General features: G+C 35.2%; 2 protein-coding genes across 6 annotated transcripts; one reads left to right on the plus strand and one right to left on the minus strand.

Annotated features, from left to right (window-relative positions):
- Positions 1-64: 64 nt before the first annotated feature.
- On the plus strand, positions 65-21,110 carry LOC131944637 (cyclin-dependent kinase 17). Of its 5 annotated transcripts, none has more exons than XM_059305369.1 (15): positions 65-138; positions 2,496-3,165; positions 14,258-14,394; positions 14,590-14,712; positions 14,925-14,981; positions 15,164-15,278; positions 15,695-15,789; positions 15,935-15,997; positions 16,422-16,545; positions 16,720-16,840; positions 17,036-17,239; positions 17,378-17,420; positions 17,722-17,812; positions 18,000-18,077; positions 18,295-21,110. In XM_059305369.1, exons 2-15 carry the CDS (start codon positions 2,883-2,885, stop codon positions 18,324-18,326), a joined length of 1,566 nt encoding a protein of 521 aa, XP_059161352.1. In that variant the 5' UTR covers positions 65-138; positions 2,496-2,882; the 3' UTR covers positions 18,327-21,110. The 5 variants fall into 5 exon arrangements, with proteins under 5 accessions (XP_059161352.1, XP_059161350.1, XP_059161351.1 ...); XM_059305367.1 differs by having other exon boundaries at positions 70-167; XM_059305368.1 differs by having other exon boundaries at positions 72-148.
- A 496-nt stretch (positions 21,111-21,606) lies between these two features.
- LOC131944638 (U6 snRNA-associated Sm-like protein LSm8) lies at positions 21,607-24,378 on the minus strand. The gene is made up of 4 exons (XM_059305371.1): positions 24,294-24,378; positions 22,845-22,885; positions 22,496-22,623; positions 21,607-22,247 (listed from the first exon to the last, which is right to left on the minus strand). The coding sequence occupies exons 1-4, from the start codon at positions 24,322-24,324 to the stop codon at positions 22,157-22,159; spliced, it is 291 nt and encodes a 96-aa protein (XP_059161354.1). The 5' UTR covers positions 24,325-24,378; the 3' UTR covers positions 21,607-22,156.
- Positions 24,379-25,158: the final 780 nt, after the last annotated feature.

Raw genomic sequence — 25,158 nt, forward strand, 5'->3', positions numbered from 1 at the left:
CTTGTAGGAAGACAATAGTTGCAAATGTTTAGCTTATTAAATAATATTTTTTAACAGCTGTAAGTAGGCTTGGATGAAAATGGCTGGCAAAATCTAGTCTACAGACTCACAGACGGAATTCCAACATATTATTTAAAAGTGAAAGCAGGTTTTATTATTTAATTTTAGTAAGTTCTTAACTCTATCAATGTACGTTCCTGTATCTATACGCTGTTGTCTGTTACTCTAATGATTAATTAGGCTGTACAAATGCTAGATTCTAGATCTATGATCTAATCTAGCACTGAGTATTCAATCACTCTTCACTCAGTGTTTCTATTTCTGTTATTTCACACTCTTCAGTTATCAAGTCTTACTCTTACTTATTACTTAAGTTCTTAACTTAATCATTAATCCGATTCTACTTTTAGATCTAGAGATCTACGTCGTCTAGATCTAGATTTCTTTCTAGTCTAGCTCTAGACTTTAATTATTTATTGTAGATCGAGAATGTATTCAAGTTAACTTTAGTTAAGTAATTGTGTAGATTAGTGTAGATTGTAGAATGTAGGTAGTAGGTAGATATATAATAAAATAATATATATTCTAATTTCTAGATCTAGTCTGATCTAGATCTAGTACTAAGAATAAGGTCTAAGAGACTATGACTAACACACTCTAAAAATTAAGACTCTAAAATTGATATCTAATTCTAGAATATACTGTTCACATTCTTCTAACCTAGTGAGTACTACTGCTGTGACTGTCTTAGTCTTTAGTAATAGTATCTCTATCTCTATATTCTCTTCATGGACAAGACGGTGCAAGCTGACTATCTAACCCTCCTCCCGCCCCCTCCCTTGCTCTTCGGGCATTCGCAACAGACCCCACCAGTCTGGTGAGCTGTGGTTCACCCCGAATGTTTACAATCTAGCCAGGTCGAATTAGTGACGGCTATTAGGGGCAGATAATTTAGCTTTTAAAACGATTTGAAGGTAAGAAGTTCTGCTTGATCTTTTTATTGTCGTCTGTAAACTGCTAAACTGTCGTCACGGATGGCCGCTTTCACTGGGGGATGGAGGGGGGGGGGGAATGGGTAGTGTCGAATTCACAAATTGCCAATGATACGCTGTGGGTCGGCTCATACTCTATATTTAGCACTAGCAGTCTAGACTCTGGTGAGTCTAGTCTACATTCTTCACATTACCATTCATTACATGATTACAGTGATGACTTATAATAACAAGTATACTTCTACTAGATCTACACTACATACACACTGTGATGGGGGAGGGTTATATATATATTATGTATGATACTTCAACTATAATCTCTATACGTTCTGGTATCTATATTCAGAATACTGTTATTATCACTGCAACTATATTATACTTGTGAAGGATGGGTATCACTCTTATTTTCTGCAGACACTAATTAACAATGTCAACAACTTCGTTTATGAAATAACATTAACTTTATTAACACACACTTATAGATCATTTGCACAATATCAAAGAATACGTGCACCTTCGACTATAGCTAACCCCCAACTAACTTCACTGCTACGTCCTATGTCATCGGTACATTGTCACGTCATGCTCACGTCACACTCGCGCCACAAATATTTTATTGAACACGGGCACAATAATCTCGCACCAAATCGTCTACCGTCAAGTTCAAACCATCCCTAGTAACCTCTACTAGTCTAGTCTAATTCTATATATCTACGCTATGACACACACCTACACAGTAAATAGTTTAGAAATACAGGTCATAAATCTCCTCTCTTTTGTTAGTTAGTATAGTTGTAAGTAAGAGCTTAAAAAAATACTAATTACTAATGTTCCTTTTACTTTAAATAAATACACACAGTGCGCTGTATGTAATGAATTGATAATTTTTTTAGGGGTGGTACACATAGCAACCTATTATTAAATAGATTAAGACATTCAGTTGAGGGCGAGCCACATAATTCCCAGCATACATAGCTAACAAAACTTAAACTGTAATTGTTTTTGCAGTTTTAAATAGCGTGGAGGCTGGAAAATAGGCTTAGGTTCAATTTAAGAAAAAACAAAACAAAAAAAACTAACAGATTATTACTGGGGGTAATGCCCAATCAAGTACTGAAATTTTTAAAATGAACTATGACATTTCTTTAACAGGTTTGAAATGGTGCTTTACTTTTATAACATTTTCAGCAACTATTATGTTTTTTTCATTATTTCCCCATAATGATCTGTGCCTTTATTTCACATGTTAAAATTTTTTGTTTTAGAAATTTATTTATTTATGACATTGTAATTTAATGTAATGTAAAGAGTTTTTCAGCTTGTACTTGTATAGAAAATGTTTAATTTATGACATTATCATATCACTCATACTGCTTTTCATCTCTAGAGAAATGTGCTGTTATATCTTACTATTTTCAGCTAAATCTAACTACTGAAATATTTCTAAGAAAGTCAGTGTTGCTCATGCACTAAAACTAAAAGGATTATTTTTTTTCTCTTCAGAATCTAAAACAAAGAATGACTGCTTCACACTATTAGAGAAAGTATCATCAAAAGATCAGTAGTTAAAGCCTGCCAGCCTAGCCTGTGTGTCTGAACTTCAAAATTTAACAATACAGATTTGTTGTGGATCTACTTACACAAATACATTTTTTAAAATTGAACAACATAGGGACATCTTACAGTTACACAATATCTAGATTATGTTAAACTAATTGTTTTAATCAAATGAACAATATTTAAAAGATGCAGTTATATTTTTGCCTTATGGTGATTTACTATAAATAGCAGCTGCTGTTCATGGGTAATCTTTACCTCTCTAAAGTGCTAGGATTACACTGATTCAAATATAACTTTCACTCAGACAGTTGTTGTATAAACTTTGGAAATATGATGAAGAAACTAAAAAGAAGATTGTCCTTGACATTAAATAAACGGGGTCGTGCCTTGGATGAGAGTTTGTCTGAATTAGCTGAACAAATGACCATAGATGATGTGGCAGCATTAAATCAACAACAAACTTTACAACATCAGAGTTTCCATTTCCATCGTAGCCAACCACATCTTGACCAAATGAGAGTTCCATCTGCCCCATCCCTGCATTATCACCTCCCCACCAGCAAGGAAGAACCAGAAGATTCCCTTGGACCAATTAGAACCTTTCAAGAAAATGGTGAGTAGAGTTTTTTCTTTAAATTTATTGCTATATACACCAGCTCAGTTATTTATCACAAAAAGAGTTTTTTCTCCTTTAGATCGATAGTTGTGTATGAACTATAGAACACACATCATGATATGTATTTAAAAAATAAGAGAAGACGCTTTAAATTGTTTTCTACTTGCTGTACATTGTGGTAAACTTTGCTCAGTTTAAGATTAGCTTAAAGGCTTAGGATATATTTAACTGGACCATCATTTGAAAACTTGAAGCCTACTTAATCTAATGCACATTCACTTAAACATTGATCTAATTTTTGTCATTAGATTCTCTGCTTGTCCATAGAATTGAATCATACTTATAGACAGACCTTTGTCTTTTTTTAAAATATGTGTTGTTCTTTTTTAAAGATGTCAAAATTAAAATGTCACTTCATTTTTTATAATTCACAAAGGCTAAGTCACTCAAGCATTATGTTACTCAAATTAAAACATTGTTAAATTTCTAATAGAAAAATAATCAAAGTATAGTTATTTTTTTGACACACCTAATAATACTCTAGGGGCTGGGAGAACAGAGTTATTCCTAGCATTGCACTGAATGCCCTCTTAAAAAAGTAGGATGGTCTGATGCTTTCATAAGAGAAAATTCCTCAACGGTAGTTCTAATTTGAATGTTACAAAAAGCTTTATTTGAATGTTATTCACTAGTCAGGCAACAATTCAAACATTCCTGGTCAAAAACTGATGTTTGTAACTACAGAATTTCGAGTCAGAACTAGTGAAATGTTGGTTATTGAATGTTCTTTTCCCTCTTTCTAGACTAGTCTAAGGGCGACAACTCTAGTTGTATAAATACTGCGGGATTTAACACATTAGCCGTTCGTTAAAAAGAAGTAACCGAGGCTGGAGTACATCCTTTCTACCGTATTAGTTTCTAGTTTTTAAAAGCATTTTAATCCTCTGGGGAAATTTTTTTTTTAACACTAGGAGCACAAATTACACTCCAGTAATGTAAAACATGTGTGTAAAAGCGTGTACGTAAGGAAGCACCACCAGCTTGAGGGGAAGAAGCGAACACATCTGTGTTGTAGGGGATGTTGTTAGCCGCTACACACCCACACACTGGGGTAGATAGACAACTCATGGTGTGCTACATTCAAGAGTTACTAAACTCTGGGGCAGTTATAGATCTATGTTGATGAGAAACACCTTTTTAAAATGAATATGGTTATTAGCAGCGTGTATGTAGCACATTTTGCCGCGGTGTACTGAGCTGGCTATAAACCTGATGCCACATGTGTTGGTTATCATCATCTGTTGTCCGTTGTTTTAGTCAGCTGCTGTCCGTGTCAGGTTGTGTCCTCGTATGCTGACTTTTACCGACCAAGTTGACAAGTGTGGATGCTCTATATGTTTAAATGTTGTAAGCAGGCAGGTAATTCGATAGTTAAATGTTGTAGACAGACGCGTTACTCGTTGGTTACAAGTTGTATGGAGGCAGGTTACTTGTTAGTTATAAGCTGTAGGCAGACAGGCTACTTGTTATTTATAAATTGTAGGCAGACAGGTTACTTGTTAGTTATAAGCTGTAGGCAGGCAGGTTACTTAGTTACATTAAGTTGTGCCTTGTACGCTAAAATAAGTAGTTTTTGTAACTTAGCCTATAAAATGGAGCCAACATTAAGATTATGATAAAATGGAGTAAAGCTTGAGGCTAAAACCGGAGCAAATTGAGACCATGTTAAAGCGGAGCAAAAATGAGACCATCTTAAAACAGGGCTAAAATGAGACCATGTTAAATCGGAGCAAAACTGAACTAAAAACGGAGCCAAGATTGACCGAAGCGTTCCGTGAGTTGGATGTTTTATCTCGTTGGTTGCTGCGATGACTCTGGGATTTACCTGTAACCATGAAATGTTTTGGGAACCAAGAGAGAAGTTGGGTGTGAGCTCAGTGCTCTCGATATACGAAGGCGGAGGGGAGCAGGCGGTGGGAGAAGGTGTAAACATTTGATAAAGGTAGAGGATGAGGGGGGTAGCGAGGGGGTAGTAACTAGATACAGAATCCAGACAGGAAGTTGGTATCGGGAGATAAGCTAGCCAGCGGCACCCGGCCTAGATGATGGGACCAACCCGTCCGTGGATTTCTTTGTGCGACCTACCAACACAAACTCTTTGACATAGTTTTTAGAAACACAAGAAACTTCACGGCAAGCTGGTGAGTCGTACACATCCATTTTTTATTCTCTTGTAGGCTACCTACGTGTGCTGAACATTTAACTGTTGGATATGGGGGTCGTTTATACATCTTATTGCCCAACACTTGTGTTTATATATTAAATATATATATATATATATATATATATATATATATATATATATATATATATATATATATATATATATATATATATATATATATATATATATATATATATATATATATATATATATATATAAAAACTTCGTATAGTAGCTCCATGTTTAAGTATTTAATGTCTTTAAACTTATTACAGCTTACGTTATGTCATGCGTTTTTCACAATGAACTAAGATTTAATTGAAGAAGCCATATGTCATTAATGTGCCTCTCTATATAGTCAACTAGTTCCTGTCTTAGTGTCTATGTACTGTTGGGTTGGTAGCCCACTCAGCTATTTGACCGAGTTATGCCTAGCATATATATTACATATCGTCCTAGCCATACACACTGCCCGTCTTTGATGGTCACTTTATGTGGGGTTGTTGTGTTGGGGTAAACGAGGTGAGCACTGTGTGTTGTAGCTCATCAAACATCAAAGCTAAACAGGTTGTTACGCTGTGTAACACACACTACCGGTTAACAAACGGGAACAGTAGGCCGAGAGTGAGATCTAGTACAAGCTATAAATAGTTTATGTGGTAACTTTTGGTCATCAACACACTGGGCAGCATGTGGCCATATGATACTCCCACGTTCATCTACCTCCCTCCTACCCCTGTTCTTTACTCAACGGTTTTATTATCGAATTGTGATTTGCTTAGAGAGTGTTTCATCTATGGAACTAAATATAAAAAGGTAATGTTACCTTCCACAACGGCGCGCCCCTTCACCGGGTGTCAGTTCTATTTTCGTTCTGTGTGTTTATAATCTTATGTTGAGTATTTAGCGGTAAGAATGTATTTTTATGCAACTACTGTGCCTTTATAAGTTTACCATTGATTTCTGTTGTTTTAGCGGTAATAATGTATTTGTATGCAACGATTGTGCCTTTATTAGTTTACCATTGATTTCTGTTGTTTTCTTCACCGTACAGTTGATCTCATGTGTTAGACGCAGCCACAGCTTTATACATAGACACTTAGCGCAGCAGCTAGTCAAAGGTTTACAGTAGCGTGTATTAGATTTAAGCCTGCAGTAACCAGCTGGTGTTCACTTTGTGTTTCGACTTGGATTATTACACTCCACTCACGCACTGTGCTCTAACATGGTACTCGAGTGAAATGCAGGCCGAAACACGTGTGGATCCCTTTATGGCTCGGCGGCCTGTGGGCCAGCCGGCTCGACCAATGGAGATGGGCCACAAACAGGCCCATAGCGCCAGATGTTCGGATACACCTAGCAAGTACGCCCGAGCCATCACACCTGCCGCCAATGACGTAACCCACGGGTACCGTGTGAAGGACACCATCTACACCAAAACGCTGTCGTGGTTAAAAAATTTGAAGCCCTGGACCAAAAGTAGCCACAGCTCGACCTACAACGATAAGGATGCCGCGAGCTTCAGTTCTCACCCCGAACACCGCCGCCCCATGAAAGTGTCCAAATCAGAGAGAAACCTCTCCTCACACATCGAGAACCTGTTGGCCCAGAACAGCATCGAGGACGTGGAGCCCAAGTATGCCAGACAGTCCTCCTTGAGAAACCGCATCTCACAGAACCGTTACTCTGCCTCATTCTGCCCCGACATGGACTACGTCGACCCGACCAGTGGCGCCTACCATGGCGACACCGGCTACCCTTCTTACGGCGCCTACTCCATGGATTACAACAGCAGCATCAGCCACGATTACCGGTCGCGTTACCGGGGCGGGAGTTTCAAAGATCGGACCAGAAGCCAGAAAAAATCGCCAGAGACCATCGTTAACCCCGCTCACTTCTACCACCACGAACCTCAGTACCACCAAACACAACATTCGAAACCGGCAGCAAAAATGTCCACCCGCTCCCAGTCGTCCAACGGCTTGGACGTGAGGGTATCACGTGAGCCGCTGGACGAGACCAACGACCAAGAGGAGCCCCCCATGACGACCACCCAAGCCGCCGCCGCCGTGTCCGGCTCCACCGTGACGCGGATTCTGCGAGAAAAACTCTTTGGGCGGGCCAAAAGCTCCATCAGCCTGGATGAGGAGTCCCAGCAGCCGTCGCGGTGCATGAGCTCGTCATTCCACTCCACGCAGACCGGGGGCGGCTTGGTCAAGCTCAGACCAAAGAAGTGTAAGCCGTCGGACCACGTGTACGTGGTCAACAGGGAGGACAAGATGATGCGGCCCCGCTCCTGCGCCACCCTACCTCACGACGCCAAACTTGGTGAGTCGATGCATGGCCGCTTGGGTTTTCTATCTCTTGCATGTTTACAGGCATGTCTGTACTAGCCGCCATTGGGGTTTCAGCACGGTCCACTACCCAGCTTGGTGGTCCACTACCCAGCTTGGTGGTCCACTACCCAGCTTGCTCCACTATCTAGCTTGGTCCAGCTCTCTCCGGGCATGAGATACGTCCATCTGGATGCCATAACACAATGTAAACATGCATGAGAATATGTAAAACAAGCATGTGCATTTATTGCATCTGAGATTTCCACTCTTGATACTGCTTGAGATAATTAGTGTTGTGCAATGTTTGAGGTGTTAATCACTGTTGATTAAGTTCTCCTTCTATTTAACTTTATAACTCAATAACGCCTACACACATATTTTCTTGTACAAGGTTGAAATGACGTCTTGATATCATTTACTTTTCAGCTTTGTTCAACCGTCGGGCATTCTTCTTTCACTGGCCTAAAAACATGGCTATTGGATTACGATAACTATTTCACTAATAAACATCTAAGTGAACGTTCTATTGTAATCTTTGAACACATTAATCTTAACTGCATGAATGTACAAGCATACTTCACTTATCGATGTCTTTGTTTCCCTGAAGTTGTCAGGAAGGTGATTCTGTAGTTTTTTAACAGGAATCGGATCTTCTGTTTGTCCGAAATTTGATCTACTGTTTGTCAAAAACTAGTCTGGACTTTGAGTCCCCGCAGTCTTTATATAGTCAATCAGCCCGGATCAACATTCAGTGATCGATCATTGCCAGTTGTACTGATCTGATGCATATTTTCAGTTATTTCGCATATCCCTCCTCTGACAGTCACATCCCCTTCTCTAACTGTCACATCCCCCCTCCACTGACAGTCACATCCCCTTCTCTAACTGTCACATCCCCCTCTGTCACAACCCCCTCCTGACTATCACATCCCCCTCCACGTGTACTGTAAGAGTGGCTGTCTTATGGTATGAGTTGACTCAAGACGTCTGTAATATAACCTTCAGTCAGATATCCGTAAATTAACCTTCAGGCAAACATTTAGTGAAACAAAACCCTAGTGAGATATTTATTTACACTTTAATGAAACAATTTCTTATATCAACTTTTGTAAGACCACCATTAATATAAACCTGCTTTAAGTTATTTAATACCATTTTAACATCTATTTAATATATAAATTATAAAACATAAATTTGAAAAAGACCCCTTTGGTATAAACTTCAATAAGATTTCCTTCAATATAAACTTGAATCAGACCGTCTTTATGAACGTAAAAGACTCCTTTAATATATACTTAAATCAGACCTCCATTAATATACACTTAATAAACTTAAATGTGACCATCGTTGATATAAACTTGAGTGAGATCACCTTAAATATTAACCTGAATGAGACAGATGGACTCAAATAGACCAGCCATACCGTGAACATGTCATAAGTTCCATGAACCACTAGCCCCGGCTTCCTTTTTTCCTAGGCCAGCATTGACGTAGAGAAGATATGAAAGTGCTGTGCACTCTGACCTCCCCATTCAGTGAATCAGCTCGAGTTGGATGACTCACGTTCAACTCACACAGGTCTTCCACGCAACCATGCGCACACACGCTGTGAGCGTCAGTTTACTCAGGGTACATTCTGGCTCTACTGGCTTTATATTGGGTGGGTGCTCTACTGGCTTTGTGCTGGGTGGGTGCTCTACTGGCTTTGTGCTGGGTGGGTGCTCTACTGGCTTTATACTGGGTGGGTGCTCTACTGCTTTTATATTGGGTGGGTGCTCTACTGCTTTTATATTGGGTGGGTGCTCTACTGCTTTTATATTGGGTGGGTGCTCTACTGGCTTTATACTGGGTGGGTGCTCTACTGCTTTTATACTGGGTGGGTGCTCTACTGCTTTTATATTGGGTGGGTGCTCTACTGCTTTTATATTGGGTGGGTGCTCTACTGGCTTTATACTGGGTGGGTGCTCTACTGCTTTTATATTGGGTGGGTGCTCTACTGCTTTTATATTGGGTATCTAAGATTTCAGAAAGTTTACAGGGACCTCACATTTTTCATCTTACCCGAACTATACATTAAGTGCATGCTGCTTTAATGGCAACTGCCAGTGCTAACATACACACATGGTGCATTAAATAGAAGCCCCTATGAAGTACTGTAAGAAATCCATCGACTCGCGTCAACATGCTGGACCAAAGCCTTAGTCATACTTCGTTTACTCTCTTTACATTTATTGTACTTCGACCCACCTCTTTATTTTCTTGTATACGAAGTATAGAGAAAGTATTGGTATGGTCGAAAAAATCGAAATCGAGATCTTCACAAATCTCGACTTTGTACACCTCTCTTAGTGGGAAAACTTAGTTTGCAATGTTGCCTCGTGTCTGTAGACATGGTAACTTGAGTACCGTTACAACTAGGTTTAAGAAATTTCATACATAAGTATTATATCAAATTTGTAGTTGTGTATCCAATTTTACAGCGATTCCCGGTAACCGGATGTGGCACTCAAAATCCTTCAGTTAGGTACACGAAATTTCACGTAAATCTATATTTAAACAAAAATTTTTTTAATTCTCTAGATTCTCTCAATTTGGAGTCACTTCCGGTGATCGGAAGTAATACTCCACATTATTTACGATTTCTATAAAAAAAAAACCCGCATGAGAATGTATTTATAACTTGATTCCTATCTCTATCGTCCGTCATGGTCGGAAACTTGCGAGCAACATTTCGAACACTTCTATCGGACCGATTTATTTCAAACTTTTCACGTAGGTCAAGACTCGAAGACAATGTATTATGACATAAGTATTACTTTATTAGTTGATTAATTGACATTACCGAGTTGATAAGAATCCCTCCATCATTATTGTTGAAATGGATAAAAACGTGTTTGTTTTTACTTTCTCGTATACAGAGTATAGAGGAAGTATTGTAATCGTGCACAAAAATCAAATGACATTTTGACAGTTTTCACCGTTTTACACCTCAGTACTTCATCACATACGGAGTATAGGGGAACTTGTTTTAATAGGGCAAAAATTATAAATCCATATTTATCAAAATTTCGGCGTTTTATGCGTATCCGTGTCGGAAAATCTGGGTTTTGCAATTCTGTTCGTGTGTGTGTGTATGCTGTAAACACGATAACTTGAGTACTGTTACAGCTAGGTAGATAAAATTTCATCTATAAGTATTATATTAAATTTGTAGTTATCTATCAACTTTTCAGCGATTTCCGATAACCGGAAGTGGGACTTATTCTACTTTTAGTTTTTCACAAGAAAAAGTAAACGCGAACAAAAACACAAACATAAACGTAAGCATTAACACAAACGCAAACAAAAAAAAACAAATTAAAACACAAACGCAACCATCAAAACACACTTTTTAAAAAGTGTTTTTTTTTTAATTAATTAATTAATTATATTTTTTTAATTAAGTCACATGTGTAGTTATTACCAAGGGACGTAATTTGTTGTTTTTTAAAAAACAAAATTGAAATTTTGTAAAGGGTAATACTTTATTTTAATTTTTTTCTTTTCACATTATGTCAATCAAAATGATTAGGTGAGAAATGAAATTTAAGTTATAATATATCAATATTGAGTTTTTAAATTATCAATTTTGATTTTATTTTAAACGTAAACACTTCAAGAACATAACACTGTGGTGATAAAGTCGAGTTGTTGCTATATGCATGTCGTCAAAGGGTCTGTCCGCCACAGAGATTGACCATCTGTGTTACTACTGGTTTGACCAGACTGACCACCTCTGTTACTACTGTCCACATGCAAGAAAGCCAGTCTGTACATAATCGTAAAACAATGGCACGCTTGCGTGCTAGATACTTACCAGCTTAGTGAAATATTTAAAAATCTACATATTTTTAAAACTATTGGAACTTTGTAATTTGAAAACGTATTTGTTGGGGGGGGGGGGGGGGGGGAATGAGCCGAGGCGGGATGTAATGTGGATAGAGGATCGCCATTGTAGAGAGCAAAGACTGTGCCCGCATTAAGCTGCTCCATACTCTTACCCAATCGTAATAAAAATAATTTCAAACTTTTAGTCAACTTTGGTATTCCCAAAAATAAAATAATTTAAATTATAAAACAAGAAAAAATGTCTAAAACAGCCAACCAAACACCCAGAAAGAAAGCTTCCAAAGAAGAAATGCGGGGTTTGTTATTGTTAAACCTCCCCCCCCCCCTACACGTACCGCCTTGAGTGTAAATGGTGTGTTGCATCACGGGGGAAGGTTTACAGTAAGTGTTTTCTTCCTGGAGCTGCCAGCTGGGCCAGTGGAGGAATGCTGTGCTGAGGCTTCGTCCTGTACACATAGCCGGGGATATACAGCGTCTTGTACACATAGCCGGGCATTTACAGCGTCTTGTACACATAGCCGGGCATTTACAGCGTCCTGTACACATAGCCGGGGATTTACCTCGTCCTGTACACATAGCCGGGGATTTACAGCGTCCTGTACACATAGCCGGGGATTTACCTCGTCCTGTACACATAGCCGGGGATATACAGCGTCCTGTACACATAGCCGGGGATTTACATCGTCCTGTACACATAGCCGGGGATTTACATCGTCCTGTACACATAGCCGGGGATTTACAGCGTCTTGTACACATAGCCGGGCATTTACAGCGTCCTGTACACATAGCCGGGGATTTACCTCGTCCTGTACACATAGCCGGGGATTTACAGCGTCTTGTACACATAGCCGGGGACTACTTGCACCGTCCTGTACACATAGCCGGGGATTTACCTCGTCCTGTACACATAGCCGGGGATATACATCGTCCTGTACACATAGCCAAGGACTTACAGTGTCCTGTACACATAGCCGAGGATTTACAGCGTCCTGTACACATAGCCGGGGATATACATCGTCCTGTACACATAGCCAAGGACTTTCAGTGTCCTGTACACATAGCTGAGGATTTACAGCGTCCTGTATACATTTGCCGGGGATTTACAGCGTCATGTACACATAGCCGGGGATTTACAGCGTCATGTACACATAGCCGGGCATTTACAGCGTCCTGTACACATAGCCGGAGATTTACATCGTCCTGTACACATAGCCGGGAATTTACAGCGTCCTGTACACATTTGCCGGGGATTTACTCTACAGCGTCTTGTACACATTTGCCGGGGATATACATCGTCCTGTACACATTTGCCGGGGGTATACAGCGTCCTTCACACATTTGCCGGGGATTTACTAAAGGACATATCTCTGTGTGTGCTACAGTACCGCCGATGAACCCATGCATCAACGGTAAAGACATGCTAGTCAGTGAAGAGTGCTGCCACGGGCATGTCTTTGTTTTCTCTACGTGAACTTTTTTCCGCTTTACTGTAAACCTGCTCTCTTCGTCAGGCTCCAAAATAAATCTGGCAGACTTAGTTTCAAACACGACTCTATGGCTGTCAATTACTGACGCAGTATTTGGGTTGGTGTTTTTTTTTTGCGTGGTGATTTACTTGTTGGCTGTGTGCAGTGACGTTATACTTTGTGGTTATCTATTTGCTGGTCTTTCGACTTTTTTATCTCATGGGTGCTATGCCATTGAACATTTAGTGCAATTATTTACATGAGGAAAAAAGCATTTTCCACTATGTTGTAAGTGTGCAAGTAAACCATGAACAGCTATTTGTACAAGATGCTGGACCTGGGCTGTGCCACTGTGTACTGGCTGGGCTGTAGCTGTTCACACAGAAAGTACAGTAAGAGCTAGACATTGTTTGTGCATGATGGACTAACACATCGGCATGCCAACTATAACTACTTGACTTTAGGCATGGAGATTTTCTCTTAGCCATTCCTTATGGTTTTACATCATCACTCAATACCACTTTATATAGTGAGTCCTGGTTGTAAACTAAATACTTTTTTTTTTTTACTAATCTTTGCTATTTGATAAACTATTTAAAACAGAACCAATCAATAAGTTATATCTAAAGCCTAGACATGTTTATTATTTATCAGCTGTCAATACCATTTGATATTTCATGATTGCTGATAGCTGGAGAAATAAAACATTATAAATTATGACTCTTGATTGGGAGTGGGAATAAAAAGTTAAGGTCATGGCCCAGCTGTTTCATTGAGCCCTTTATTGTGTAAACAATTCACATGCATCATATAATACATAACACACATTGATTACTTCTGAATGTCAAAAGGTTAAAGTTGTAGGCTGTGTAACACATCATCATTATTGCTGTATGGCCAATACAAAATTAAAAGTTGTAGGTTGTGTAACACATCATCATTATTGCTGTATGGCCAATACAAAACTAAAAGTTGTAGGTTGTGTAACACATCATCATTATTGCTGTATGGCCAATATAAAACTAAAAGTTGTTTGCTGTGTAACACATCATCATAACTGCTGAATGGCCAATACAAAACTAAAAGTTGTAGGCTATGTAACACATCATCATTACTTCTGAATTAAAGTTGTTGATAGTGTGACTTGTATTGACTTTTACCCTCAACTTTTACAGGTGTTGTTCATGAAAATCCTCCAGCAGTCTCATCCAGTGTAGAGAATGAGAATATCCTGCGGACAACGGGGGAACGTTATGATGTTATCTCTCCTGTCACTGTTCGCTTGCGTAACAAGCAGCGCAGACTCAGTGAGGTTAGAGCAAAAATATTTGACACTAAATTACTAAACCTAACCACTGAAAAGAAATATCATTAAAAAAAATTTCAATTAGAAATCTGTCATATTTTGAAAAATGTCTATATGTTGTTGTGACATGATACAGATAGTTACAGTAACTCATATAAATGTTGCTTATCCCGTTAAAAAAATTGCTTTATTCTATGACAGGAAGTGACGAAAAGGTTATCCCTCCCTGCAGATATTCGTTTGCCAGAAAATTTCTTAGCACGTCAGTCTTTGTCTCTGAGTCCTGATGGTCAGCTCACTAGGCGGTCAAGAAGGAAATCTTTGGTAAACAATTTATGATAGCTAAGCATACCCTTATTTAACACATCTTTGGTAAACAATCTATATTTATATGCTAGATAGTTAGCTTCTTTACAACATTGGATGGATAATACTGTAGGATTCTAGTACAATTTTTGTGCTAGCTACTAATGATGAATCTTCTGTGTGAGGCATGGTTTATTTTTACCTCTTTACTTGTTGTGTATTTTTTCTAGTCAGAGATTGGGTTTGGTAAAATTGAATCCTACACAAAACTGGACAAACTAGGAGAGGTAAATTACAGTTTAGTCTACTTTAAAAAAATATCTGATCACAATGTGTCAGATTTTCTGTTATTATTTTAATTAGCTAATAATACTCACAGATCTCGCCTTATATAAATATATATATATATGTAATCCCTGATTCTTGAGGTCTGGGTTTTATTAACTGTTCATTGTCTGTTGTGTTTCAGGGAACCTATGCTACAGTGTTCAAAGGAAAATCAAGGTTAACTGATAATTTGGTTGCATTAAAGGAAATTCGTCTTGAACATGAAGAAGGGGCACCATGTACAGCAATCAGAGAAGGTGATTAGCAGAGAATGGTTTAGAAGTGATAGTTATCTTAGTTTATCTATATCTAACTTTGGTATAGGCGCGGGGGGGGTGTAAGAATAGATCTTATAAATGACAGCTGGCTCATATTAAGTTATTGGTGTCAGCAGGCTCCTGATGTTTTAGTTTACATATATATATATATATATATATATATATATATATATATATATATATATATATATATATATATATGGAAATACTTTTGCAATTGCAACCCCCCCCCCCCCCAGCATAAATAAATCCTGTCTACCACACCAGTATCCATAGATGATGGTGGTTTAGAAATAGTTTTTAAACATGTATCAGTGTATCAGTTTTGTGCTTTGTTTGAGACTAAAAACATTTTTGAAAAATAATGCAAGTTAATATGTTATTTTTTTTTTCAGTTTCCTTACTCAGAGACTTAAAACATGCCAACATTGTAACATTACATGATATTATTCACACAGACAAGTCATTGACTCTAGTCTTTGAATATTTAGTAAGTTTGGTGCCAATGGGGGAATTTGTTTTTTCAAACTGTTAGTAGAATTTAGATATACTATAATTTTAATTATTCTGGTAAAAGATTTTCAACCCTCATATGAATTGGATATATTATAACTGATGTCACCTGAATATTTTAGGAAAAAGATCTCAAGCAGTATATGGATGATTGCGGGAATATAATGAGCATGACAAATGTCAAGGTTTGTATAGTTATTTATGCTTTTGAAATAGATTTGTTTTCTCAATAAAGAAAACAAATAGTTAAACAACTAGTCATAGACTTAGTTGAAAAGATAATACATTCCTGCCAGTTGTTTCTATAACAAAGTAGGATGGGACAGCATGGTTGAATGGTAGAACATTCATCTAGTAACCTGAAAGTTCAGGTTCTTGACAAGAGTTGTACCACATCCCTGATTCCACCAACTCTAATGGGTACCTGACTTGTGTTAGGGAAAGTAAAGGCTGCTGAGCATAGTGCTGACCACATTATCCTTACATGGTTACCAGAACAGGTGAGCTGTACTTTGTCTGCCCAGAGGGCCACTAGGTTCAAAATGGAACTTTATACTTGGAGAGGTATATCTTTATATTTTTTTTCTAGTTTTATTTCTTTATTTTCAGTTATTTTTGTTTCAACTGCTCAGAGGCCTTGCTTACTGTCATAAGAGGAGGGTATTGCACAGAGACCTGAAACCTCAAAACCTGCTCATCAATGAGAGAGGGGAATTGAAATTAGCTGACTTTGGTTCGTTTTATTTGCACTCTTGTATTGAACAGACCCTTTTTTATAAGAAGACCTTTTGTTGTGTTGGCAGTAAAGATTTTTACATAATTTTAATTTTTTAATACATTTTTTTGTGTTTTTAATTATTCTGATAGATATGTACATTTATCAATCTGGCTTTTGGTATGTTTCTAGGTCTAGCCCGAGCAAAATCTATACCGACCAAAACCTATTCTAACGAAGTAGTGACATTATGGTATCGCCCGCCTGATGTTCTGCTAGGGTCAACAGAATACTCCACACCCATTGATATGTGGTAAATTAGTTTTGTCTCATTATAGTCTCAAGTAAATAAGGTCCATAACTGTTAAATAATTGAATATTTGGTGAATTGTAAAAATAGATGGATACCAAAAGCATAAACCCCTAAATACAGAATCATGAAAACAACTTTTCAATGTTATGTTTGCTCACTTTGTACTTAATGTTGAATGAAATAATTTCTTTGCAGGGGTGTTGGCTGTATATTTTACGAAATGGCCTGTGGTAGGCCTTTGTTTCCTGGCTCTACTGTTGATGATGAGCTACATCTTATTTTTAAGACTCTGGGTTTACCCACTGAAGAGACTATGCCAGGCATCTCTAAGAATGCAGAGTTTCTTGCTTATGAATTCCCCAAATATCAGGCAGACAGTCTTATAACAATAGCCCCAAGGTAACTCAGCTGTTACATGCTAGCCATTTGGTATCATACACTTAATATAGATAGAGATTTTGAATCTTATTTTTAGTCATTTACTTTGCTGAGTAATGCTCTCTGGAATAATTTTCATGTCTTTTACTCTCATTTCAGATTAGATTCTGAAGGCTTGGAATTGTTAGGAAAATATTTAAAAGTAAGTAGCAGGTTGGACCTTTAGGAAACTATTGCCTGATTAAGTTATTTTAATTTTTTAATGCATTCATGCTGCATCATGTTTATAGAGTTTGGTCATCAGCATGACAAATACATGTATAGTGAGATCAGTTAAAGTAACTAATTGGACCTAACTAGGTCATCAAAACAATGATATATCAATGGTTCAAAATTAAACTATATATCCATGTTTTGACACTGCTAGTAATGATTTAAAAAAAAATGTTATAACTAACACAACTCACTAATATATCAGCTAGAAATGGATTTTACTTTTTCAGTATAACCCAGCCACTCGTATATCAGCTACAGATGCCTTGAAACACACATTCTTTGATTCCTTAGGGCCAAATGTTCATAAACTTCCTGACAGTGAGTAACCACTTATTTATTGAAGACAACCACACAGTAATTAGTCAGCAAATTTATTATCACTCCAGATCTCTAAATATCCTAAATTGTGTGGATAAATAACCAGTTTTATTATCAAAATATATGAACTGATGGCCTCATGCTTATGATGAATGAATCCACTTCATTCTTGTCATTTTATTTTCAGCCGTTTCAATCTTCACAATCCCAGGAATATCACTCCATAGGGACCCAGGGATGAGATCGTCCTCTTTAGCCAATACAGGTTAGTTCATGTAATTTCTATATTTTTAAAAATAAAGTTTACTATTTTATTCTTTATATAATAGCACTTTTTAAATGTATTGAAAGAGGAATGTAATTTCATAATTTCTCTAATTACTCTAAAAATTTGGTCTAGTTTTATATTTATAAGTAAGATAGTGATATATTTTTTTAGTATTCTGATGTAAATTATACTTTTGCTGTAACTCCCTTCCCAGGAAAACTAAGAAGACAAAGTATGTTGTTTTGATTAGACGACAGCTCTTAAAACTCTTCCATTGTGAAATTTCAAAATTTATAACCAAAAAAAAAAAATTCTAATCAAATCCACTTGAACAGTTGAGAAAAAAGTTGAATCAAATCTTTGTGTACATTAAACAAATGGATCTGTTGGATTTAAAAAAACAAATCAAATGTTGCATATGGATGATCATTTCTCCTAAGATGAAGAATCTCAGCCAGTACATAATCATTTGAGAGTTGATTAAAAAGTTTTGGCCATAAAATGAATCAATCTGGTTTTTTGGTTATGGGCATTTTTTTCTCACCATGACTTGTGTGAAATGTCTCATGTAATGATTATTTATCGTTCAGCACTCATTGATTAAAGAATAGAATGCTCTAATAATATATTAGAATACCAATAAATCATTGACAACACAAAATAATTGCTGATTCTTTCAAAATTCTAAGAGAATAGTGATATCGATTATAAATATTTACTTAATGGCCAACAATGATTTTCCAACACAAAAGGATTACCCAGACATCTGAAAGCTACTTAATCCATCAAAATAAACTTTTTTATTATGGCAACTCTAACAAAACCAAGTCCTGATAGGTTGGCCAACAAGGAAGACTGAAGTAAATGGTTGATACATCAAAAGGCACAACCTGGATTTACCCATCATAAGGCTGGACTACAGTTATCTATTTCTCACTCTACAGTGATTGAATATTTTACTGGTACTTATAGATTGTTTTTTTTGTAAATGTTGATTTTTAAATGGTACAATGTTACATACCGGTATAGGGAAGGAAATGTAATTATGCTTTATAGAAATAATGCATTGCAATGTTATAAAAAAACGAAGATTTAAATTTTTATTTAAACAAAGGGGTTAAAACCCTGCACCTGTACATTTTCATGTTGATTGTCAATACAATTACATCTTATCTATTTCTTAGATAGTCTTACACTTGTTACTGAAGATGTTAAGATATATCGCAATAAACATCATTTGTTTTGTTTCCGCTTTCAAACTCTGTCATGTATGTGCATACAGCTGAAGCAAACTGGCTTATTATCACTAAGTTTGCATTATCATTGCCTTCAAAATTCATCATAGAAATGGATTTAAATATTATGGTCACAAATGAAATAATTCACTTTAGTATTTTTTCTCTGCTCAACAAAGAAAACTTCCAAATGTTAATGATGTCAATCAAAGTATTAGAAGCACATTAGTCAAGCAGTTTCATGTCTGTCATATCTCTTAACCACTTGTTGTTCATGTGTGATTGATGTATCCACTCTCACCTCCACTGTCAGTGAATACATTGTCACTTATTATCCTCTTTAGTTATGTGTAGTTGTGGGACAGGAAAGATAACTGCAGCATGAATAACTGGTAAAGGGTGGATAACTGTAGTTATGGGACAGGGTTAATTATTGTACCGTAACTTTAGATCTGGGTCATAACTGCAAGTGCTGTACATATGTCGGAGTGTGGCTGCTTTGTTGGACTGGTGTACAACTGAGGGGTGGGGATGTTTGTTTCTAGTTGTGACATGATTTGGAATGTTGGTAAATATTTATACAAGGAAATAAAGCACATAAAAATGTCTTTCTGAACTATGTGGATCAGTATTTAACTGTCATTGGTGCACTAACGTCAATTAGCCTTTAGAAGTCAAACACTACTCAAGGCAAAAATTTATTAAATTTGTGTTGCAAATTTTTCTTTACATCAATAACAAAAAGCATTACTTTAATTTTTTTGGTATTAAATTCTTAGTTACTAACCAGTAGAGAATCTTACAGAAAAATATTGCTAAAAGATATATTTACAAAAATGTACATAAATTTAGTTTTATGTTTTGTCTTCATTTTTGTTTAGTTTAGATTATAAAAGATCACATGATAGAAAATAATCTTTATAAGTCATCCTTATGTTTGATGTATATACATGTATATCATTTTGTTAACATTCTTCCTAATATTTATACAAATGTTTTGTTCCTTTATTTCTATACACTCTAATGAATGTTTAACTCATACACAAGCTCTTTTTACTTTTTAATGATTGGAGAAATATATCTAGTCTCAGAGAGCAACGGTGATTTGTAAACAGGCAGTAGCTTTAGCCATACCAACCAAAAATGTCACTATGCTTACCACAAAGTATTGTTGAAGTTATGTCCAATAAATTGTGCCTCATTCAAATATGAATTACTGGTCATAGATAACAAACAATTGTGTCTTTCAAGTAATGTATACAACATTCTATAATGCAGGATTTTTTTTTTAACCTTTATTTAAAATTATAGAGAAAAGTACCATCTAAACTCAAAAGTTTTTCAAAAATATAAGACTGAATTTTATCATTTTCTTTTTTGAAGATAGAAAAAAAAAAATTAATTTGACCTAAATTAACTATTCAGTTAGTAATTTCCTTATTGTAGCAATTTTAAACAACAAGGTGTGGTTTTTTATTGTGAAAACAAATCTGTTCACACTGTTTGTTGTGTTTTTTTTTTGTACGAAGACTTAGATTTAGTTGCTATCTTATAACAGTATAATTATCTCTATAAGTGAAAGCTAGCTGTGCAGTAAAAAACGTAATTATCAACAATATCAGAAAAACATAACAACAGAATCGCAGTGCCATGAATTGACTCCTAAGCTTGTAATGTGGAACTTGCTGTAAGTAGAAAATTCTGTAGTAGTAGGCGTTCATGAGATTTTGTTGAATCAAATTTTCATTGTGCCATAAAATTAAACTGGTCTCAAAAACAAGTTTGTCACTTTTTTTTTTTTATTTAGTCTTAACATAAAATGTCAGTCCTATTTAAAGAGTTAATCATACACAAATCAGTCACTTTCTTCAAGTAACTTGTACTTGAAGCACCCCCTTTAACCCTATATTATAGTATTAAAAAGTAGACTTTTAAAAATGCTGGTATCTTTAATTGGAAAAGTTGCTTTAGTTTAGGATAATAAAATTATAAAATTTAACTATTTTCTATTGTTCATAATTCATAAGCTAATGTGAACATTTAGAAAATGAATGAGTTAAATATAACCATGTTATGTTCTTGGCTTCGTTTTGATGAGTGGTGATAAAACAATGCATTCTTAAAAGAAACAGAGGGATTTTCATTTATATATATATATATATATATATATATATATATATATATATATTTCTTGTAAACAAATCAATCAGCAACAAAGTAAAATGAAAGCAGTTGAGATTGTAACCAGTATAATACAAGAACATAAGATTGCGTTAGCCAACACTTCAATGGACTGAGATAAAAACTTTAATGATATATTTACAAATGATTTTAAAAGGCAGCAACTATTATTACAAAAGGCAATACATTTGTTTTTTAAACATAAAATTACTAAAAAGTTATGATGAAAAACATAATATGATAAAACTTGTTTAACAAGAAAGATCATTGAGATTGTCTAGACAGCTTTCCACAGTCCCACACTCCGTAAAATAGAATGCTGAAAAGTTGCCTGACACTGACAACTACTTTTCCATCAGGTTCAACAAAGATATCTCATCACCACTGACACAACTGATGAATCCAGAATTTTTTTTATCCAACCCCCAAATACAACGGATATATCTAGCTAATTAGTAAAATTAAAAGCTTAAGAATACTTTTTTTCCATAACTTAAGAAAAAACTAGATGCATCAACTTAACAAAAATAAAAATATTATTTTTTAAAACTATTTTGTATATAAATTTTAAAACAATTTAATAACTGGATGCACATGTGTTTTCTCTTGAACTTAATTGTCTCCTTAGCTGCACAACAGAAGTGTCTTTGAAAGTTTGAATCAATGTGTTATTGCATTAAGTGGTTCAGCTCGAATACTTTCAAAATCTAGACCATTATCTGTATCATCATCAACCTCCCCGATTACAGCTCTGAAAATAAATAAGTAAGCTCCATTAAAGTACCCAGTAGTTGATTAGAAAAATTTAAAAAAAAATTAAAGTTAAAGTACATTTCTCAAAGAAATTAGTTATTCTTCTAAATCTTAACAGCTTTCTCATGTAAACAATCTATCCCTAGTAATCATAAATACAATCTTACAATGCAAAGCCAAGATATACAACAATAACTTCTATAACTATAAAATCATAGGCAAGGCTAGTTTAAAATGTTGACTTACACATTATCTCCCCTGACTATATACAAGCCAAGAATAACTTGTTCCACACCTTGCCCTGTGCTGTAAACTCTCTCATGACTTTCATCCAGTATCAGATTGATTGTCTGATCAAAGCCCTTCAAGGTTCCCTAAAACATCATTTGTAAATAGTAATTACGGAATATGTGTAAATAAAAATGTCAAATCATTTGCCTTATTTTTTTTCTACATTACATTTTCTTTTTTTAAAATCATGAATGCATACAAATGTAATCAAATTTATTTTTTAAATTTGAAAAAATAGAGATTAACACATTTTTTTCTAAATGGAAGCAACAACATTGATGTTAGGAATATAGTCAACTCTTACCACAATAACTCTTCCATCAGCTGTAACAATTTCCACCATTTCTTAAAAGAGTTAAGAACTTCATTGGAGTTTGTGTAGGCCTGACTCTTAAGTTTACTTATTCTAAAAGACCATTGTGCATTTCAGTTCAAAAAGACAGAAAAATTAACCTCAATAACAGGACATCATCATCAACTCTGGGCAAACTTACATTTTCTACTGTGCCCTCTTTTTATTATTGATATACTATAAACAATGTATGCCTATACCTCATTTTAGCCTATATATATATATATATATATAGGCCACCTATCTAATTAATGTATTAACTTAAAAAATTATTTAGTAGGATTGTATCACCATCAGACTCACACCTAAAATATTACAGAAAGACTTCATATCCTAATACTATATAATAATATTAATAAAGTAGAGGTCAATGTAATTTTTACAATACAGTTAGAAATTAAGCCTTAGCATTTATTTATTTAGTAGTACAATTTTTTAGTAGGCCCTACTAACTATGCAAAGCAGACCTAGAATACGACTATAGTACGAGTATAGTATAGACATAGTAAGTATAGTAGATTGGGCGAACTGATAATATATCATTTTAGGTACGTAAAATCGGCCAAGAATAGTAATGTGAAAAAAGGTGACTCATTAAATTTTGGTACTTATTTCACACTTTTAGGAAGATTTATCATGTTTTGAAAATTAAAAAAATGTTTCAAAGTTTCATTCATGTACCTGTTTTTAAACAATTATATTAAAACTTTTCAGTGGGCCTAATAAATAAAGACTAGCGATGTTTTCATCAGATGCTCATTTACTTTACTTTAGCAGCCATCTTGTTAAGGTTTTGTTTTGATAAAATTATAGATTCAGTTTCAGGGGAAACACTCTAATTTTCAGATGGCGCTTATTAATATTACAGCAAAATCTTGCTTGCAAACACTGCTGTTTAAAGTTAATTTCTGGCCTATATTGATGATATAATATATTTAGCCATTGATTTTGTCATTATTCAGTTATCTAATATTGTCTAATAATAATAATGATAACCAAAACCAAAGTGCAGACAAGCTGGTAGGTACTTGGTACGAGTAAAAAAAAACAACTAGAAAACAAATTGCAGACAAGCCGGTACTTGGTACGAGTAAAAAAAACAAAAAACTAGAAAACAAGTTGAAGTTTCATTTGTTTCTACTTAGATCTAAATCTTAGATCTAGATCTAGATCTAGAATCAATCACTCAATATGTATGTTTCTATTCTTCTCGTTTTTTCTCGGCAACAGAAACTGCATGAATTTGTATTATTTTGTATGTGATTACTGGGCCTAATGTCGAGTTTAGTTTTGATTTTACAAAGAATCAAACGTCTTTGTACAGTTTTTTAACTAAAAAAAGAGGAAAATAAAATTTAAATCACACAAAACAAGACTTATTTTATGTTTCAATAAGGATACTGTTTACGTAGTTTTCCAAGGCTGATGCCATTTTCGATTTTAAAAAGTCATCATAAGTGCCGAAACATCACGATAGTGAAGAAAGAAAAAGCACACTAGGAAAGCTTTTATTCTTATAGGCCCTATATAATTAAAAAAACAAACAACAAACAAGCAATATAATTATTATAGACTTTATTAAGCTTATAGCATTATTATTTATCACACCATGCACTGATGTAAAATACAGCATAACTAAAACAATAACGTGACTCATAACTAAAACAAAAACTTTTACATAGGGCCTACTTAAAAAGATATTTAAAACAGGACTGATAAGAAAGAAACTGGAAGTCAGTCAATTAATTTTAAGACTACAATCAATATTAAAACTATATAAATTATAACTATGACGTATGTTTAGTAATATATTTTATCTGTGTTAGAAATTATTATATTAAAACTTCATTCAAGTAAAATGATTGCTTGTAAAATGATTGCTTATTGTTTATAATTAATTTTTAAAATAGTTACATGACTGCTTGACAAAAAATAAAAATTACCACAGTGTTAACGTTAAAATACTTATCTTGTATGTTGAAGTAATCCCTAAAAAAATTAATAATTTTCTCAAGACCAAGATCTATTCTCAATACTGCATTACTTAAATACATTCATGAGAATATGTTCCTTAATATACTAAAAATAAGTATAGGTGTATAGCAATTTTTTTTAATTTGAATATTTAAATTAACATCTACAATGAATTGAGAGAAATATGAATGAAAATAAATATGATGGGGCGGGGGCTTGTTTTTTTTTACTGATTTTTTCACTTATCATGAGAAAGCTGATGTTATTTGTTGCACTTGTAAACAAAGTAAAA

This window comes from Physella acuta, unplaced genomic scaffold, assembly GCF_028476545.2.
Source record: "Physella acuta isolate Inbredline_101_S28 unplaced genomic scaffold, ASM2847654v3 ptg000502l, whole genome shotgun sequence".
NCBI classification, from domain to species: domain Eukaryota; kingdom Metazoa; phylum Mollusca; class Gastropoda; family Physidae; genus Physella; species Physella acuta.

Excerpts from the sequence above, each read along its gene's own strand:
- LOC131944638 (XM_059305371.1), bottom strand. The coding sequence starts at position 24,324 with ATGGCATCAGCCTTGGAAAACTACGTAAACA. Across the intron at positions 22,886-24,293 it reads CTTGGAAAACTACGTAAACA|AAATGGTGGAAATTGTTACA; the intron begins GTATCCTTATTG and ends AACTCTTTTAAG. Across the intron at positions 22,624-22,844 it reads CTGATGGAAGAGTTATTGTG|GGAACCTTGAAGGGCTTTGA; the intron begins GTAAGAGTTGAC and ends ATGATGTTTTAG.
- LOC131944637 (XM_059305366.1), top strand. The coding sequence starts at position 6,634 with ATGCAGGCCGAAACACGTGTGGATCCCTTTATGGCTCGGCGGCCTGTG. Across the intron at positions 7,721-14,257 it reads ACCTCACGACGCCAAACTTG|GTGTTGTTCATGAAAATCCT; the intron begins GTGAGTCGATGC and ends CAACTTTTACAG. Across the intron at positions 14,982-15,163 it reads AACTGGACAAACTAGGAGAG|GGAACCTATGCTACAGTGTT; the intron begins GTAAATTACAGT and ends GTTGTGTTTCAG.